Source organism: Saccopteryx leptura, chromosome 6, assembly GCF_036850995.1.
Source record: "Saccopteryx leptura isolate mSacLep1 chromosome 6, mSacLep1_pri_phased_curated, whole genome shotgun sequence".
NCBI lineage: Eukaryota > Metazoa > Chordata > Mammalia > Chiroptera > Emballonuridae > Saccopteryx > Saccopteryx leptura.
The window spans coordinates 130,264,200-130,280,328 of NC_089508.1; the positions used below are offsets into that span (position 1 = coordinate 130,264,200).

Sequence of the window (16,129 nt, forward strand, 5' to 3'; positions counted from 1 at the left end):
GAAAGTAGGTTTTGCCAAAATTTATTTATGTTAAGAGCCTTTCTTTTCCACACTTAAGTCTCGATGTGACTTCTGTGTATCCTGTTATAGGAGTTCTGTTCAACTAATCTTCAGATGATTCTCCAGGTTGATTGTTCTATAATGTAGTTGTAATTTTGATGTGGTTATGGTGTCTACCTATTCCACCATCTTGACCATAACTTCTAAAAATAATATATATTTTTAAATTGCCTCCATTATTCTAATTGTCTTCAGTGAAAGTCCATGTTATTTTTAAAAATTTAAATTATTTTCTCAACTTTACATAAATGTAGTCTTTTTATACCAGATCTGACAGTGCTTCCAGTGGCCTAGTGTAAGAAAATCTAGTGATGGTGCCCAAGCCAGTTGACTGGTGCCAAAGATGTCAGAAATAAACTGAGTTTTCAGGTTGAGAGGAATTATTTTCCAGTGTCGTTGTGGGAACTGTTTTGAAGATGTATTATTTATGTTAAATATTGATTGATTACTTGATTACTGATTAATTTAGAGAGAGAGAGAGAGAGAGAGAGAGATTTGTTCTGCTTAGTTATGTGCTCATTGGTCCATTTGTGTATGTGCCCTGACTGGAGATCAAACATGCAACCTTGGTGTACTGGATGATGCTCTGACCAGCTGAACTACCCAGGCAGAGTTATGTCAAAATTTAAAGGATGATGAAATAACTATTTTCTTACGAAGGTCTCAAAGTGCTCTACAAATGATAATTCATTAAACCAAATGTTTTAATACTTAGCATCACACCGTATTTGCTCATTTCCATACAGGCAGTCCCTGGGTTAGGAACGAGATAGGTAGGATACAACCTTGACCAATCTTGGATGATGCAGATGACGGACTTGTTGAAGAGGCTGAGTCAGGGTTTGATTCTGCTGCTGGAGTCAGGCTCTTGAAGAGGCATCCAGGGTGGTTTGTACAGAGCTTTTCTTTTTCTCATCATAAATGGCCTTGTAGCATCTCAGGCCTTCGGTAACTGTACAGTAAACTCTAGTGAACCTCTCTGTAACAGGATCTTGCTCCTCTAACTTTGCCATTCCTGCTTCAGTGAGACAAAAAGCATCAGCTAACTCTTGTAGAAAACTTTCTCAGTTCTGGAGTTTCAGGATCCCTGTTTTCTTAACTAAATGCTGTCATCTGCTGCTCTAGTTTCATAAAGTCTGCTGGTTAGTTCTTTGCCATGTAGTTAAGTAACTCTGTGATATCATTTTCACTGATGTCCAACTGCAGCTGATTACCAGTAGCTCTATGGTGCTCTGTTCTTGAGTAAGAGTTGTATGCAAGTTGTGTGTTTGTAACTCAGGGATTTATCATATAAACAAGTGGCATTGGGCTGTTAGCATTGAGCTGGTGCACAATGATAGCAAAATCGACAATGCTAGAGGAGGATGTGTGTAAAATTCTACAGTTGAAGAATGGGTGGCTGGAGCAGCAGCTGAAATAAGGCCCCTCTGTTCTGACGTACAGCATCATTTCCCCTTTAGGTACTCCATGTTCTTGTTAGTTAAGTTGTAGTCCTAGAACTTAATTTAAAGCTTCACTGCTGCCGGGAACTTGTTGAAAATGAAGACTCTTAGGCCCTGCCCCAGGCCTACTGAGTCTGTCTGCAGTTTAATAAGATCTCAGGTGATTTCTGTTTGCATCAGTTTGAGGGGCTCTATTCTAAAGACTAAGTAGACCTAAGAGTTTGCAAAGTTCAGTATAACTAACCCTCTGGCTTTACCATTTCACAGCCTCAGCTAGGCCAGCAAGTTTTCGGAAATGGGTATCATGGTTACTAGTTATTACTGTATTTTCTTTCCCCAGGTGGGTGGATAGAGGTTATAAATGCAGATTCTGGAGTCATATTTTTCTGGGTTCACATCCTGGCTCTGACACTTGTATCTAATTTTGTCATTTATTGAGGGCAGCCATGATAAGCAAAGGTATACCCCTGCCCACCCCATTGGTTTGTACTGGACTATAATTAAGCTACAGATAAGCCTTGTTTTGTGTGGGGGATTCATTCTCATCATCCGTATTACTCAATTCATGCTCCTAACCAGCAGTTACTGAAAAATAGAGGGAGTTTAGAAAACTTTTTAACTTCAGTAAAAAAATGTAATCTTACTAATGAATAATAGGAGACTTTTCAGCCTCTGAGAAAAAGTGTACAGATTTTAAAGTGATAGGAAATCTCACTGAATTATAACCAACTAAGAAATGGTAGGAACGTTTTACTAACAGGCCTTAGAGACTTACCAGCCTTCTGACCTTGTTTTCTACAGGGGGCAGCAGGCATTTTATGCTACGTGGGAGCCTATGTCTTTATCACTTATGATGACTATGACCACTTCTTTGAAGATGTGTACACTCTAATCCCTGCCATGGTGATCATAGCTGTAGGAGCACTGCTCTTCATTATTGGGCTAATTGGCTGTTGTGCCACCATCCGGGAAAGCCACTGTGGACTGGCCACGGTAAGTCATTCACTGACCCGTGTGTTGTCATAGTGTGTGGGAATATTTCACTTGTGTTACTTGCTTTGAATTGAGCATGATACTCCATAGATTGGCTTATATAATTGGAACATAATTAGTACTTGTCTTAAACTTCTAGCATTATCTTAGATCATTGTTTTTATCAGAAGTATTTAGTGCTATTTTTTCATTGGTATTTAATTTCTGACAATGTTTCCTTGCAGTTTGTCATCATTCTGCTCTTAGTTTTTGTCACAGAAGTTGTGGTGGTGGTTTTGGGATACATTTACAGAGCAAAGGTATGTTGTCTGCTATAATTTATGTGTTTCAAAAAGTGGTTTAAGTGTTTCAGGTGAAATAGAACAAATTCATTTATCAAAGTAAACATTTTATATTGCCTATTCAGTTTTTTTTGTTGTGTTTTTTTTTTTTTTGCGACAGAGAGAGGGATTAGATAGGGACAGACAGACAAGAGGGGAGAAAGATGAGAAGCATCAATTCTTCCTTGTGGCACCTTAGTTGTTCATTGATTGCTTTCTCATGTGTGCCTTTTCCGGGGGTCTACAACAGCAGACTGAGTGACCCATTGCTCAAGCCAGCGACCTTGGGTTCAAGCCAGTGACCATGGGATCATGTCCATGATCCCACACTCAAGCCAGCAACCCCGCATTCAAGCTGGTGAGCCCGCGCCCAAGCAGGATGAGCCCACACTCAAGCTGGCAACCTTGTGGTTTTGAACCTGGGTCCTTTGCATCCCAGTCCAGTGCTCTATCCACTGCGCCACCGCCTGGTCAGGCACCTTATTTAGTTCTCATTTTGTATAGTAAAGTGTTAATTCTACTACTGTTCTAGTTTGTAGGTATTTAGTTTTCTTTAAATTATCTCTAAATGCACTATAGCTGAATAATTGGTCAGCTGAGAATTCTGTTCAGATTTCCTCAGCTCAAGGCTTTCTGTGAGAAAGGAAATAGAAGTTTCCTGATTTCTGTTTTACTTTCCATTGTCTCTTAAAAATGCATCGTCCTGGACATAAAAAGACAGTTGTGAGTTGTGATCCTACCTTCTATTCCATCCTGAGGAACGACGTTCCCACCTGCTCAAACACCGTGACGACTATTGCCAGCTGCTCCCTTCTTCTCATTCCCCTTTCCTAGTCATTTCTTTTTATTTTCTTATCTCTCTCTCTTTTTCTTTTTTTTACTTGTTTTTGATTTCTACATATAGTACCACTTAAGGCTAAAGAGGCTACTTTAAGTTAATTATTTGGGGTATATGTTTAGAACTAGGTTATAAAGGCATAATACTGTCATTATAAGGTATGGTTTTAAGTCAAAGGCATGATATGCCAATTTAATATTCAAATCATTGATAGATAAGGTACCAGGCAAATATGCCAAAGAAAAGAATACAGTGGATTATGTTCCTGCATATGATCTGGTTATCAACTTTATAGTCTCCTGACATCACTGATAAAATTAACAAATAACTCTGATCATCTTAAAAGGGTAAAAAGAATCAGGTACAGAGTTTATTAAGTGACACTTTCTTGTCACTGTAAGTAATTGGGAGCAAAGTGTCATTTCCAAGGACTGACATTTTTACCTGCTGATTACTTTTGCATATTTGGCCAAGTCTAGTCTAATGAATTGTCCCGAAAGTACCATGTGGTGGTTTTAGGTACTTTATTTTTAACTCTTTTAGGCTATGAGTAGGTCTTCAGAGGCAACACTGAAAACTTAGAAAAGAAAGCAGCCCATGTATGATTTGGGACTTCTGCCTCAGGGATCTACTGCTGTTCCCTCTGAGTGTATTGTTAACCTGTCATCTTACAGTCTTCTCTTGGATTGTGTAATCTATGTGTTAAAAAAAATGTCTGGATTTTCACCTGTATCTGTATAGAGGCAGGAAGGGAGAAAACTCTTTTTTATAAGAAATTTACAGAGCTATGTGATAACTTTGTAAATATGCCATGTAGGTATTTTAGCTAGAGCCTTGACTAATATTACTTTTACTAGTATTTTAGAGGGACTGAATTCTTTGTTTGATTCAGGTGGAAAATGAGGTTGACCGCAGCATTCAGAAAGTATACAAGACCTACAATGGAGCCAATCCTGATGCTGCTAGCCGGGCTATTGATTATGTACAGAGACAGGTGAGCTCTCCTGCAGCAAATTTGTTTTTGAGGGCCAGTCACTATTGGGTCAACATGAACCTTACTCTGCTATTACTATGTAAACTAGCCATGTACTTTTACAGTCATGGTTAACTTCATGATGTGTTCCATACCTTTATCTTCACCCTTGAAAAGTTTTTTCACCATCACCTAGTCAAAGTCAAGTAAAATGAATCTGATTCCCCCTACCACCCTGCAAATTAATTAGCTAGAGAGGAAAATGGATGAGAGGTATGTATTACAGGAAAGGTAGGAATGCAGATGTCTTAAGAGGAGGTGGGAGGTTTTCTTATATCTTTTAAAATCAAGACTAGAAGAGCTAACTGAGAAAACAGTAAAAATATGTTGTGGACAATTTGAAACACATGGAGATACATAATATAGTAGATCTGTGTGCCCATAGACTTACCACCAAAGTTGTTGGTTTTCTATCAATCTTGTTTCATCTATTACCCACACAATATCTCTTGCTAGGTTATCTTAAAGCAAATTACAGATATTTTAAACAAATTATTTAAGCACTCTGTCATTGGAAATAACACTCACTTAAGAATCAGGCACTTCACATGTAAGATAGGAAGACTTTTCTTAGCTATAAACTACCTCTTGTGGGCAATGTACTTTTCATATAGAGGGCCTAGAGCCACTAGTTGTATGTGGCTATTTACATTAAAATTAAAAAATTCAGTTTCTTATTTACACCAGCCACATTTAAGTGCTTAATAGCTTATGTGGCTAGTGGCTACCATATTGGACATGTAGACATAGAACATTTCTATCAATGCAGAAAGTTCTGTTGGATATCACTGTTCTAGAGTAATTTGAAGCTGTGTAGTACACAGAACTCTAAATTCAACACAGGTATGTGTAGTTTGTGAGTACTATTTCTGTTCTCTTTTCTATTAGCTGCACTGTTGTGGAATTCACAACTACTCAGACTGGGAAAATACAAACTGGTTCAAAGAAACCAAAAATCAGAGTGTCCCTCTCAGCTGCTGCAGAGAGACAGCCAGCAACTGCAACGGCAGCCTGAGCTACCCCTCCAACCTCTACGCCGAAGTGAGTTCAATTTCCTGGCCAAAGCTTGAAGCTAGCCTGGTGACTTGTTTTTTTCTGTAAATCAACTCTACCTGGAACTTCTTTTCTACTCTCTTTTGCTTGTCTTTTTTTTTACAATCTATCTTAACCATTAACTGCAGAGCTCAGTAGTATTGAGTATATTCATCACTATCCATCTCCAGAACGAACTCTCCCTCTTGCACACCGAAACTCTATAAACATGAAATAACTCTCAGCCCTGGCCTATTGGCTCAGAGGTAGATAGAGCATTGACCTGGCGTATGGATGTCCCGGGTTCAATTTCCTGTCAGGGCACACAGGAGAAGCGACCATCTGCTTCTCCTCCCTTCCCCCTTACTCTTCCCCTTCCTTTTCTCTCTCTTTATTCTCTTTCTCTGTTCCCCTCCTGCAGCAATGGCTCAAATGGTTTGAGCAACTTGGTCCGGAGCTCTGAGGATAGCTCCATGGCCTCACCTTAGGTGCTAAAATAGTTTGGTTGATGAGCAACGGAACAACACAGATGGGCAGAGCATCGCTCCCTAGTGGGCTTGCCAGGTAGATCCCAGTTGGGGTGCGTGCAGGAGTCTGTCTCTCTGCCTCCCTGCCTCCCACTTAATAATTAAAAAAAAGTAAATAAATAAAATAAATAAACAAACAGCTCTCCATTCTGTGCCACCCTTCTGCTTTCCGTGTCTATGAATTTGACAGTTTTAGGCACCTCATATAAGGAATCATATAATACTTGTCCTGGCCTATTTTTTTAATCAGTATGCTATCTTCAGAGTCCATCCATGGTGTAGTATGAATCAGAATTTCATTCCTTTTGAAGGCTGAATAACATTCTATTGTATGGACGTACCACTCTGCATATCCATTCATTCATGAATAGACACTTCGGTTGCTTCCCCTTTTGGCTGTTGTGATTAATGCTGCTGTGAAAACAGCCATACAGATATTTTTGTGAGTCCCTGCTTTCAGTTCTTTTTTTTAAAGGATTTAAAATATGTATAGATTATAGTTGTCTTTTTAATTACACTTTTAAAAAGGTTTTTCAGTTACAGTTGACACAATATTATGTTTCAGGTGTATAGTTTACTGATTATACATTTATATAACTCACAAAGTGATCTCCTCAATAAGCCTAGTACCCACTTGGCACTATACAGAGTTATGTATTGTTGACTATATTATGCTGTAGTTTACGTCCCTGTGACTTTTGCTTATCTTTTTTTTTTTTTTTTTTCTGAAGCTGGAAACGGGGAGAGACAGTCAGACAGACTCCCGCATGCGCCCGACCGGGATCCACCCGGCACGCCCACCAGGGGCAACGCTCTGCCCACCAGGGGGCGATGCTCTGCCCCTCTGGGGCGTCGCTCTGCCGCGACCAGAGCCACTCTAGCGCCTGGGGCAGAGGCCAAGGAGCCATCCCCAGCGCCCGGGCCATCTTTGCTACAATGGAGCCTTGGCTGCGTGGGCGCTTCTCCTATGTGCCATGGCCGGGAATCGAACCCGGGTCCCCTGCACACCAGGCCGACGTTCTACCGCTGAGCCAACCGGCCAGGGCTGACTTTTGCTTATCTTTAAAGCTGTTTTATTTTACTCTAAATCATTTTTAAATGCATTGTCTTCTTTTTTTTTGTCTTTTAGTTTTTGTCATTTCCATTTCTGCCAGTGACCTTACAGCTTTCAGTTTTAAAAGAGACATCTAATGAGGATGACCTTGTGTGTTTCAGGGCTGTGAGGCTCTGGTTGTGAAGAAGCTACAGGAAATCATGATGCACGTTATCTGGGCAGCACTGGCGTTTGCAGCTATCCAGGTGAGCACAGCTAGCCAAGCAGTTGTTACCAGAATGTTCTAATTCTCTGAGGTCAATCCTGAATGCAGTTTATCTTTGTGTGTGTGGGCAACTTGAAAGTGATTCAGATACTAGACACTAGTTTCCAACTTATGTTTCCTATTTCTAGACCTAGACCCAGAATAATTTCAAGAAGCCAGAGGTCTGGATAGGGGGGACCATGAATGAAAGAACTGTTTGCCTTATTTTTTTTTTTTTTACTTGATTAGTAAGTGACCTGTTCAAAATACAAACTATTGTTACTGTATATATGTGTATGTGTGTGTGTGTGTGTGTATTTTGTTTTGTTTTGTTTTAGAGAGGGGGGGAGAGACAGCAAGGGGGAGAAAGATGAGCAGCATCAACTTGTAGTTGCTTCATTCTTTTTTTTCCTTTTTTAATTGATTATGTCTCGTATGTGCCTTGATCAGGGAGAATCAAGCCAAGCCAGTGACCCCTTGCTCAATCTGGTAACCTTTGGGCTCAAGCCAGTGACCTTGGTCTCATGTCAATGATAATCCCACACTCAAGCTAGCAAGTCTGTGCTTAAGCCAGTGACCCCAGGGTTTTGAACCAGGACCTTCAGCTCCTGGGGCGGATGCTCAAGCCTGCCACCACCGGTCAGGCTGTCATAGTGTATTTTTGGGAGATATTTTAATAGAACTTACAGAATTTTTAAAAATTGTATCGCTTTATTTCAGTTTGGAAATAACTTTACTTTAATCTTTTTTATTTCTCCTTTTAGTTCTTATTTCTATGCCCTGAAAGGTTTTATATGTTTATATACATAAATCAAGAACTAGTACTACAACTCTAGTTTCTTATACTAATAGGAGTGATTTTACTGCTTTACAGCAAAGACTGCCAAGTAAAAACTGATTCTCTAACCTTTTCTATATTTGAAACTTCTTTTTTTAGAAGGTTAACCATCAAGGAGTCCGTGACATCACTTGGCACATATGGACATGTACCATACTCTTGTTGGTAGCAGAGGGGACTTGTTTTTCCAACTCTTGCCAGGGAAAACTGTCTTTGTTCCCTTAAAAATAGCATATGCAAAGTAACTGGAGTAATTACTTAATTATCCCTTAACTCCTAGGCCCCCCCCAACCAACACACACACACACACACACACCCTTGTCCCTCACCCCTCAACCCCACCTGAAAACAAAAAAGAAAGACAGCTATTTTTCTACCCAGTAAAACTATTCATATTCCTAGTTTCTCAGGAATATTTAGTATGTCTTAGAGATTCTGTTAGCAGAATATTTTAGAAGAGTCTTAAAACTGAGAATAGCCATTTTATGAAAATGATTGAAAATCTTTTGCATCAGATTTAGTTCTCAGATGTTCTTTTAGTTGTTCTTGAAATATGCTTCAGGACTAGAGAATATATTTTAAGATAGTTCAAGTGTTTTTTTTTTTTTTTTTTTTTTTTTTTTTTCCATTTTTCTGAAGCTGGAAACGGGGAGAGACAGTCAGACAGACTCCCGCATGCGCCCGACCGGGATCCACCCGGCACGCCCACCATGGGGCGACGCTCTGCCCACCAGGGGGCGATGCTCTGCCCATCGTGGGCGTCGCCATATTGCGACCAGAGCCACTCTAGCGCCTGGGGCAGAGGCCACAGAGCCATCCCCAGCGCCCGGGCCATCTTTGCTCCAATGGAGCCTTGGCTGCGGGAGGGGAAGAGAGAGACAGAGAGGAAAGTGCGGCGGAGGGGTGGAGAAGCAAATGGGCGCTTCTCCTGTGTGCCCTGGCCGGGAATCAAACCCGGGTCCTCCGCACGCTAGGCCGACGCTCTACCGCTGAGCCAACCGGCCAGGGCCAAGTGTTTTTTAATTGTTAGATAAAACCAATTTAATTGTTAACGTATAAGTTGCTTGGATTGCTTCTCTCTCTGTTTGAACAGAAGATAATATATTTAATAGACAGTGCCTTTTAAATGACAAGAAGGTAATCATTTACTTTGCTGGTATTCAAACAGTCCTGAAAAGATTCATAAGAAGCATAGCTTTTTATTTGCTGTAGTCTTTGCCCTCCTGACCATTGACTTTGTGGCATAGCAGTGATCTGTTGATCAGCATATGTCATATTTTGTTTGTACAAACATATTGATTTAGGTAAAAATCATGAAACATGAGGAAGTTTTCTTTTCCTAAGTGAAATCCTGATCTGTGTATTTTTTTTCGTGTGTGTGTGTGTGAGAGAGAGAGAGAGAGACTCAGAGAGAGGGACAAATAGGGACAGGACAGACAGGAAGGGAGAGAAATGAAAAGCGTTAATTCTTCATTGTGGCACCTTAGTTAGTCATTGATTGCTTTCTCATATGTGCCTTGACCGGGGGCTACAGCAGACCGAGTAACCCCTTGCTCAAGCAGGCAACCTGGGCTCAAGCTGGTGAGCCTTGCTCAAACCAGATGAGCCAGTGCTCAAGCTGGCGACCTCAGGGTTTCAAACCAGGGTCCTCTGCATCCTAGTCCGACGCTTTATCCACTGCACCACCGCCTGGTCAGGCCTAATCTGTGTATTCTTAATGATGATCTTATGTATAGTTTTGCATCCACCGGGTACGAGAACAAACGTCGGAGACTTTCAGGAGTTTAGATGTTACTTTATTGGCCAGTTTAACCTGCGCAGGGGCGAACTCCCAAGATGTCCGGAGACACCGTACTCACAAGGAGCTGCAAACCGGAGTCACGCCTGGCACTTACAGCTAGGTCCTTATATATCCTAAGTGAGCAAGCATTATACAGAAGCAGATGTGGCAGTTAGCTATTCGCTAGGGAGGTCACACGCAGCATAGCAACAGGGGCCAGCATAGCAACAGGGGCCGGGTTTAGCTTAGTGGCGAATTTCAAACATAAACCTCTTTGTTCTCAGCCTCACAGGGGCCCTGTCAGCACTCCCTGTTCCTGCTCTTTTGATAGTTACACTCTGGCAGCCAGCCACAGCACATCTCCCTGAATCTAACATATAGCAAGAAAGCCACACATACTAGCTAGCAATCAGCGAAGAAAGGTTTAGAACTATATGGTGGTTTTATGAAATATGCAGCATGTATGTAGAAGAATGATGAAAATTGTTTAGTTATGTCTATCATCTAGTTAAGCTTATTAACCTGCCAGATAGTTCTTCATTAACTCTTTTAGCGGGGCCAATTTTGTGTACATTTGTCAACTGATGACCCATTGCCACCAATTCAGCGCCAATAAGAATTCCCAATCTGGGGTGCAGTGAAGAAGGAAACTTCTTAGTGCAGACAACTTGACAGGAATACAGCATGGCTGTGAGGTGGCCTTGGGGCTAGGCCTTTGGCTAGGCAGCTCTGCTCCTTGATGGTGTGTTCTACTCTGTCCCAGTTGCTCTGTTTTGTGCCATTCTGCTCTGGAATATGCTCTGGCAAGGTAAAATCTGTTTCAGTTCAGCCACGGAAATGCATGGTGGGAAGGGAAAGTATGCTCCCAGAGCTAGAGGGGAGTTGACTTATATGGATATAAATCCCCACTCCTGGTCCCTGATTGGTTTGTCTTAATGCAAAAGAGGACTACAAATCCTTGCAGTTTGATTGGTTCAAAAGATGCTGTCCTGATTGGTCAGGATGGAGGCATCTGATTGGTCAGTGAATATGTTGATTGGGGAGGTTATATAGCTGCTCAGCTCCAGTTGGTTGAGGAAAGCCTCATACTATTGGTTGCAATAGGACTCCAGGAACTGCTCTATAAGGTATGCTCAGATGGCAGGAAGTTCAGTACAGACAGATAATTCATTGTAGGCTTTTCCCAGAAGTGCAGCTTGCATGAAAGGCTCTTGTGTAGAAATGGCTGCTAGGCTGTTTTTTGTTTGTTTTGATTTTTAATCTGAGCCCAGTTAAACATGGGAGCTCTTTTTAGTAGGTATCTTCCTTCTCAAGTTTCACACATTTTATACTTAAGTTATTGTAACTTGTGATAGCTGATAAAGATTTGGTGTATTCAACTCAAAAAAACTGAGTCAGAGATTCAGAGCTTTCACAGACCCAAAATCTCTAGTGGCTTTGAAAATTAAAAAATAACTTTAGTTTTAAGGAAAAACTATCCATGTTAAGTAATAAAACATGTTTCTCTAATGTTTTCATTTTTTTAAAGTACCAATAAATGTTCTAAACTTCTGATATTCAAAATCTGATGTGCACAGGTGCCATGGCTGTAGAAAACTGAGCAAAGGTAGAGACCCTCAAAGATCAGTGAGCTCTTGTGCCTGCATGCCAGTCTTGACAGAGCTAGTTACACCTAGGAGACACTTGGGATTCTCCAGTATCTATGCCCTTTGTTTTAAATGAGGGGAAGCAAGGATAATATGACTTACGACTATCACTAGAGTTTGAACCATGACTCTATTGTACTTTAATTACAAATTGAAGAATTAAGATTCTCAAGAAATTAAATTCCTAAATTCTGTTAAGAAACCTGACAGTTATTTGACATTTCAGTTGGCTAGAGTATACAATATAATAGCATGGAAATATTATTAGCACACTCCTTTAGGTCCTGAGGTGGGGAAGCTCTAAGAGTTACAGTAAATACAATTTGAAATATAATGTTAATGATGAGAATTGGTAGTGTTGCATCAGAACTGTTTCAAGCATTGTCTTTGATTTTTTAATGTCATTTGTGGTATAACTGTTAAGGTACTTTTTTTTTTAGATTAATATAGATAGTATATATATATTTTTTTTTAGTTTTTTTTTTTTTTGTATTTTCTTCTGAAGCTGGAAACGGGGAGAGACAGTCAGACAGACTCCCGCATGTGCCCGACCGGGATCCACCCGGCACGCCCACCAGGGGGCGACGCTCTGCCCACCAGGGGGCGATGCTTTGCCCCTCTGGGGCGTCGCTCTGCCGCGACCAGAGCCTCTCTAGTGCCTGGGGCAGAGGCCAAGGAGCCATCCCCAGCGCCCGGGCCATCCTTGCTCCAATGGAGCCTTGGCTGCGGGAGGGGAAGAGAGAGACAGAGAGGAAGGGGGGGGTGGAGAAGCAAATGGGCGCCTCTCCTATGTGCCCTGGCCGGGAATCGAACCCGGGTCCCCCGCACGCCAGGCCGATGCTCCACCGCTGAGCCAACCGGCCAGGGCCTAGATAGTATATATTTTTTTAATTGGACAACTAATTTTAACGAGATGACATTGATTAATTAGGGTACATAGATTCAGAGAAAACATCTCCCGGCCATTTTTTTTTCTTTTTTTGTATTTTTCTGAAGTTGTAAACTGGGAGGCAGTCAGACAGACTCCCGCATGTGTCTGACCAGGATCCACCCGGCATGCCCACCAGGTGGCGATGCTCTGCCCATCTGGGTCATCACTCTGCTGCAATCAGAGCCGTTCTAGCGCCTGAGGCAGGGGCCACAGAACCATCCTCAGTGTCCGGGCAAACTTTGCTCCAGTGGGACCTTGGCAGCGGGAGGGGAAGAGAGAGAGAGGAAGGAGAGAGGGAGAGGGGTGGAGAAGCAGATGGGCGCTTCTGTGTGCCCTGGCCGGGAATCAAACCCGGGACTCCCGCACGCCAGGCCGATGCTCTACCACTGAGCCAACTGGCCAGGGCCCATCTCCCGGCCATTTTGACATTTGATTATGTTGTATACCCATCACCCAAAGTCAGATTGTCTTCTGTCACCTTTTATCTGGTTTTCTTTGTGCCCTTCTCCAGCAAGGGGTTACTTGGTCTGCTGAAGGCCTGCGGTCAAGGCACATACAAGAAAGCAATCAATGAACAACTAAGGTGTCACAATGTGCAACGAAAAACTTATGATTGATGCTTCTCATCTCTCTCCGTTCCTGTCTGTCTGTCCCTGTCTATCCCTCTCTCTGACTCTCTCTCTGTCTCTGTAAAAAAATAAAAATAAAATAAAATAAAGTGATGGAGGAGTGACCCTTATAAAGTAGTATGCATGTAATACCACAGAGCTGAGCCTGGACTTCAGAAATAATAAATAATTGTGAAAGAAACAAAAACCTTCAAACTACATTTCTTTTTGGTATCAGGATTGGTTTCCACTATAGAATTTTTGGGCTACTCATGCACTAAATTTTGTTATAAAGCCTCTCTCCCCCAAATTCATTCATATACCTGGAATGATCACCATTAAATTCCTCAACACACTGTCTTGATTGTTCTGCTTTCTAGACCGTTGCTGTCCACTGTGGTAAACAGTAGCCACACATGTCTAAGTTTAAATTAATTTAAAATAAAAAGCACAGCTCCTTTGTGGCCATGGCTCATGGCTGTCAATTTTGCCCACTCAGCTGGAGAAGGTGTCCACATTGCAGACAGTGCTTTAGTGCATGCTACTCTAGACTGGGGGTGGGGCAGCCATAGGGGAGCCTGCTTCTCTGCTAGCCTCACACATGGCCCTTAGGTGTGAGTGAGGGAGCTAAAAGTTGGTACTTAGTTCTAAAAAGGATAATGTATTCATTAGTTGTTGCTTTTCTTGTTCTTATTATTTTTTCAATGATTTGAGGCCACTGTACTTGGAGACAGCTTTATCGCCAACAGAGATACTTGATAGATACACGCTCTGTGAGGGTTTTCAGCCTTTCTTTCCCATTGTTTTTTTCTTTCCGCAGCTGCTGGGCATGCTGTGTGCATGCATCGTGTTGTGCAGAAGGAGTAGAGACCCTGCCTATGAGCTCCTCGTCACTGGTGGAACCTATGCATAGTAGACAACTCAAGCCTCAGCTTTTTAGTCTTGTTCTGATTTGGAAGGTGAATTGAGCAGGTCTATTGCTGTTGGCTTCCTGAGTGTTCAAGCACACATCTCGGACAGAGCAGCTTGGTTCTTCATGTGCCCATTTTCCCTACCCACCTGTGACTTTCTTTTCCCCTATTCTAGCTGCTGAGTCTTTAAGGACAGTAGTGTATGTTCTAATGTCAGAACTATTTGTGAGTGGTGTAGTGTGGTAGACGTGGAGGAAGGTGTGGCCTGCTTCATTACCTCCAAGCAACAGTGGGGTTGCTGCTAAAGTTCACTGGGTCCTGCCAGGCTTCTCAATGGACAGCACTTGGCCAAAGGTTTTTGCAGGGGCAGGGGAATTAACATGAGATGGTGCCCCTCATCACTGTCCTTTTAAAAAATATATACTGTAGTTCAATAAGATAGCAACTGTACAAAATGGCTAAAATAGACTTTAGAATCATACAGTGTGTATCTTGGTTCATCTTCAAAATCAAACCTTTGAAATTAGAGGTTTTTAAAGCTGGCTTTATAGGAGGAGTATAATGTATGCACTACTATTTTAAAACTGTGTGTGTGTTTGTGTGGGTATGATTGAGCCCATTCATTGTAAGTCTAAACTTGTTGGAAATAATGTACCCATGTAGACTAGCAGAATAGTATGTAGATGTGATCTCAGTTGTAAATAGAAAAATTAATTCAATAAACTCTGTATTACCCCTTAACATGTAGTTTTTAATTATTTGTGAGTGTTTCAATATATTAAATGTTGGTACCATGTACATTTATCATGTGTTTTAATTATATCTGTTGCCAAAATCTAAAGGCCTTGCTATTTTGAAACCCGCAGATGCTTTTCAGTCCTACGTATCCCACAACTGGAGCATCTGCCGTTTGTGGTGCTGGGGCCCAGTGATGTTGCTGTCCTTGCCTGCAGGGTGGGAGCACTCCTGGTAGAGCAGATGGACATGGACACAGCTACTTTCCGTACAGTGCCTGATTGCTGGGACAGAAGAATGGAAGCCCAAAGGAGGTGTCCAGAGAGGTCAGGGGCAACTTCCTAAAGAAAGGCCCAAGCCCAGTGGCTAGATAGGCTGTGGGAGAGGGTGCCAGGGGTGTGTAGTGAGGTGGAGAACGCAGAGAGCTGCCAGTAGCTGCCTGGAGCTTAAAATACAAGGCTGGAAAAAAAAAAAAATACAAGGCTGGGAGAGAAGTGAGAGTGGCCAAGCCGGGACCCTCCAGAGCCTTGCATGGCATTCTATGGAGGTTGGACTCTGCTTACAGCAGAGGCAGCCACGTGTGATGTGAGTGCACCTGCTTTGGAGATCTCTGTGGCTGCAGTAGGAAGGGCGAGTTGGAGGAGGGGCATGGCCAGGTGTCAGTAGGTAGGTGTGGAGGAGGGGTGAGGGGTGTGGAGAAGGGCTCTGTTGCAGTTCACAAGGAACTGGGCTTGAGGAATTGGGGTTGGGGGGAGAAGGGTAAAATTTTGTGTGGGTTGGTTGTGGGACAGAGAGAAACAGAATTAATCAGTCACAGAGATAGGAGCAAGTAAGGACCACATACATATAGGGGCATGAGTTCACATTCAGTTTTTGACCTGTCAGTTTTGAGATACTGGGATGCTATGCACATCTGTCCTGCCTGAAATTAGTGAAGATGTGAGAAAGGAGAGGAGTGAGAACTAATTCCTGTTCACAGAGTAGAAGTTCAAACATTAGTGATTTTGGAGAACTATAGTAGAAATGTTCCACTGGGAGAAATGTTCCACTGATGGATCTCACCTTTTGTCCCTGCCTTATGCGCGGTGTTGAGAATGCTGTGCTTGATCTCAAGACTTTCATGGCCGCCTTCCTCAT

General features: G+C 42.1%; 1 protein-coding gene across 1 annotated transcript in view; it reads left to right on the forward strand.

Moving 5' to 3' along the window:
• Positions 1 to 14,998, forward strand: part of TSPAN3 (tetraspanin 3) — a 32,113-nt gene extending 17,115 nt beyond the window's left edge. The window contains exons 2-7 of the mRNA XM_066342562.1: positions 2,304 to 2,495; positions 2,720 to 2,794; positions 4,546 to 4,647; positions 5,575 to 5,727; positions 7,461 to 7,544; positions 14,167 to 14,998. Coding sequence (XP_066198659.1) covers positions 2,304 to 2,495; positions 2,720 to 2,794; positions 4,546 to 4,647; positions 5,575 to 5,727; positions 7,461 to 7,544; positions 14,167 to 14,259 — 699 coding nt within the window. The 3' untranslated portion in view covers positions 14,260 to 14,998. The remainder of the gene's footprint in view (positions 1 to 2,303; positions 2,496 to 2,719; positions 2,795 to 4,545; positions 4,648 to 5,574; positions 5,728 to 7,460; positions 7,545 to 14,166) is intronic.
• Positions 14,999 to 16,129: the final 1,131 nt, after the last annotated feature.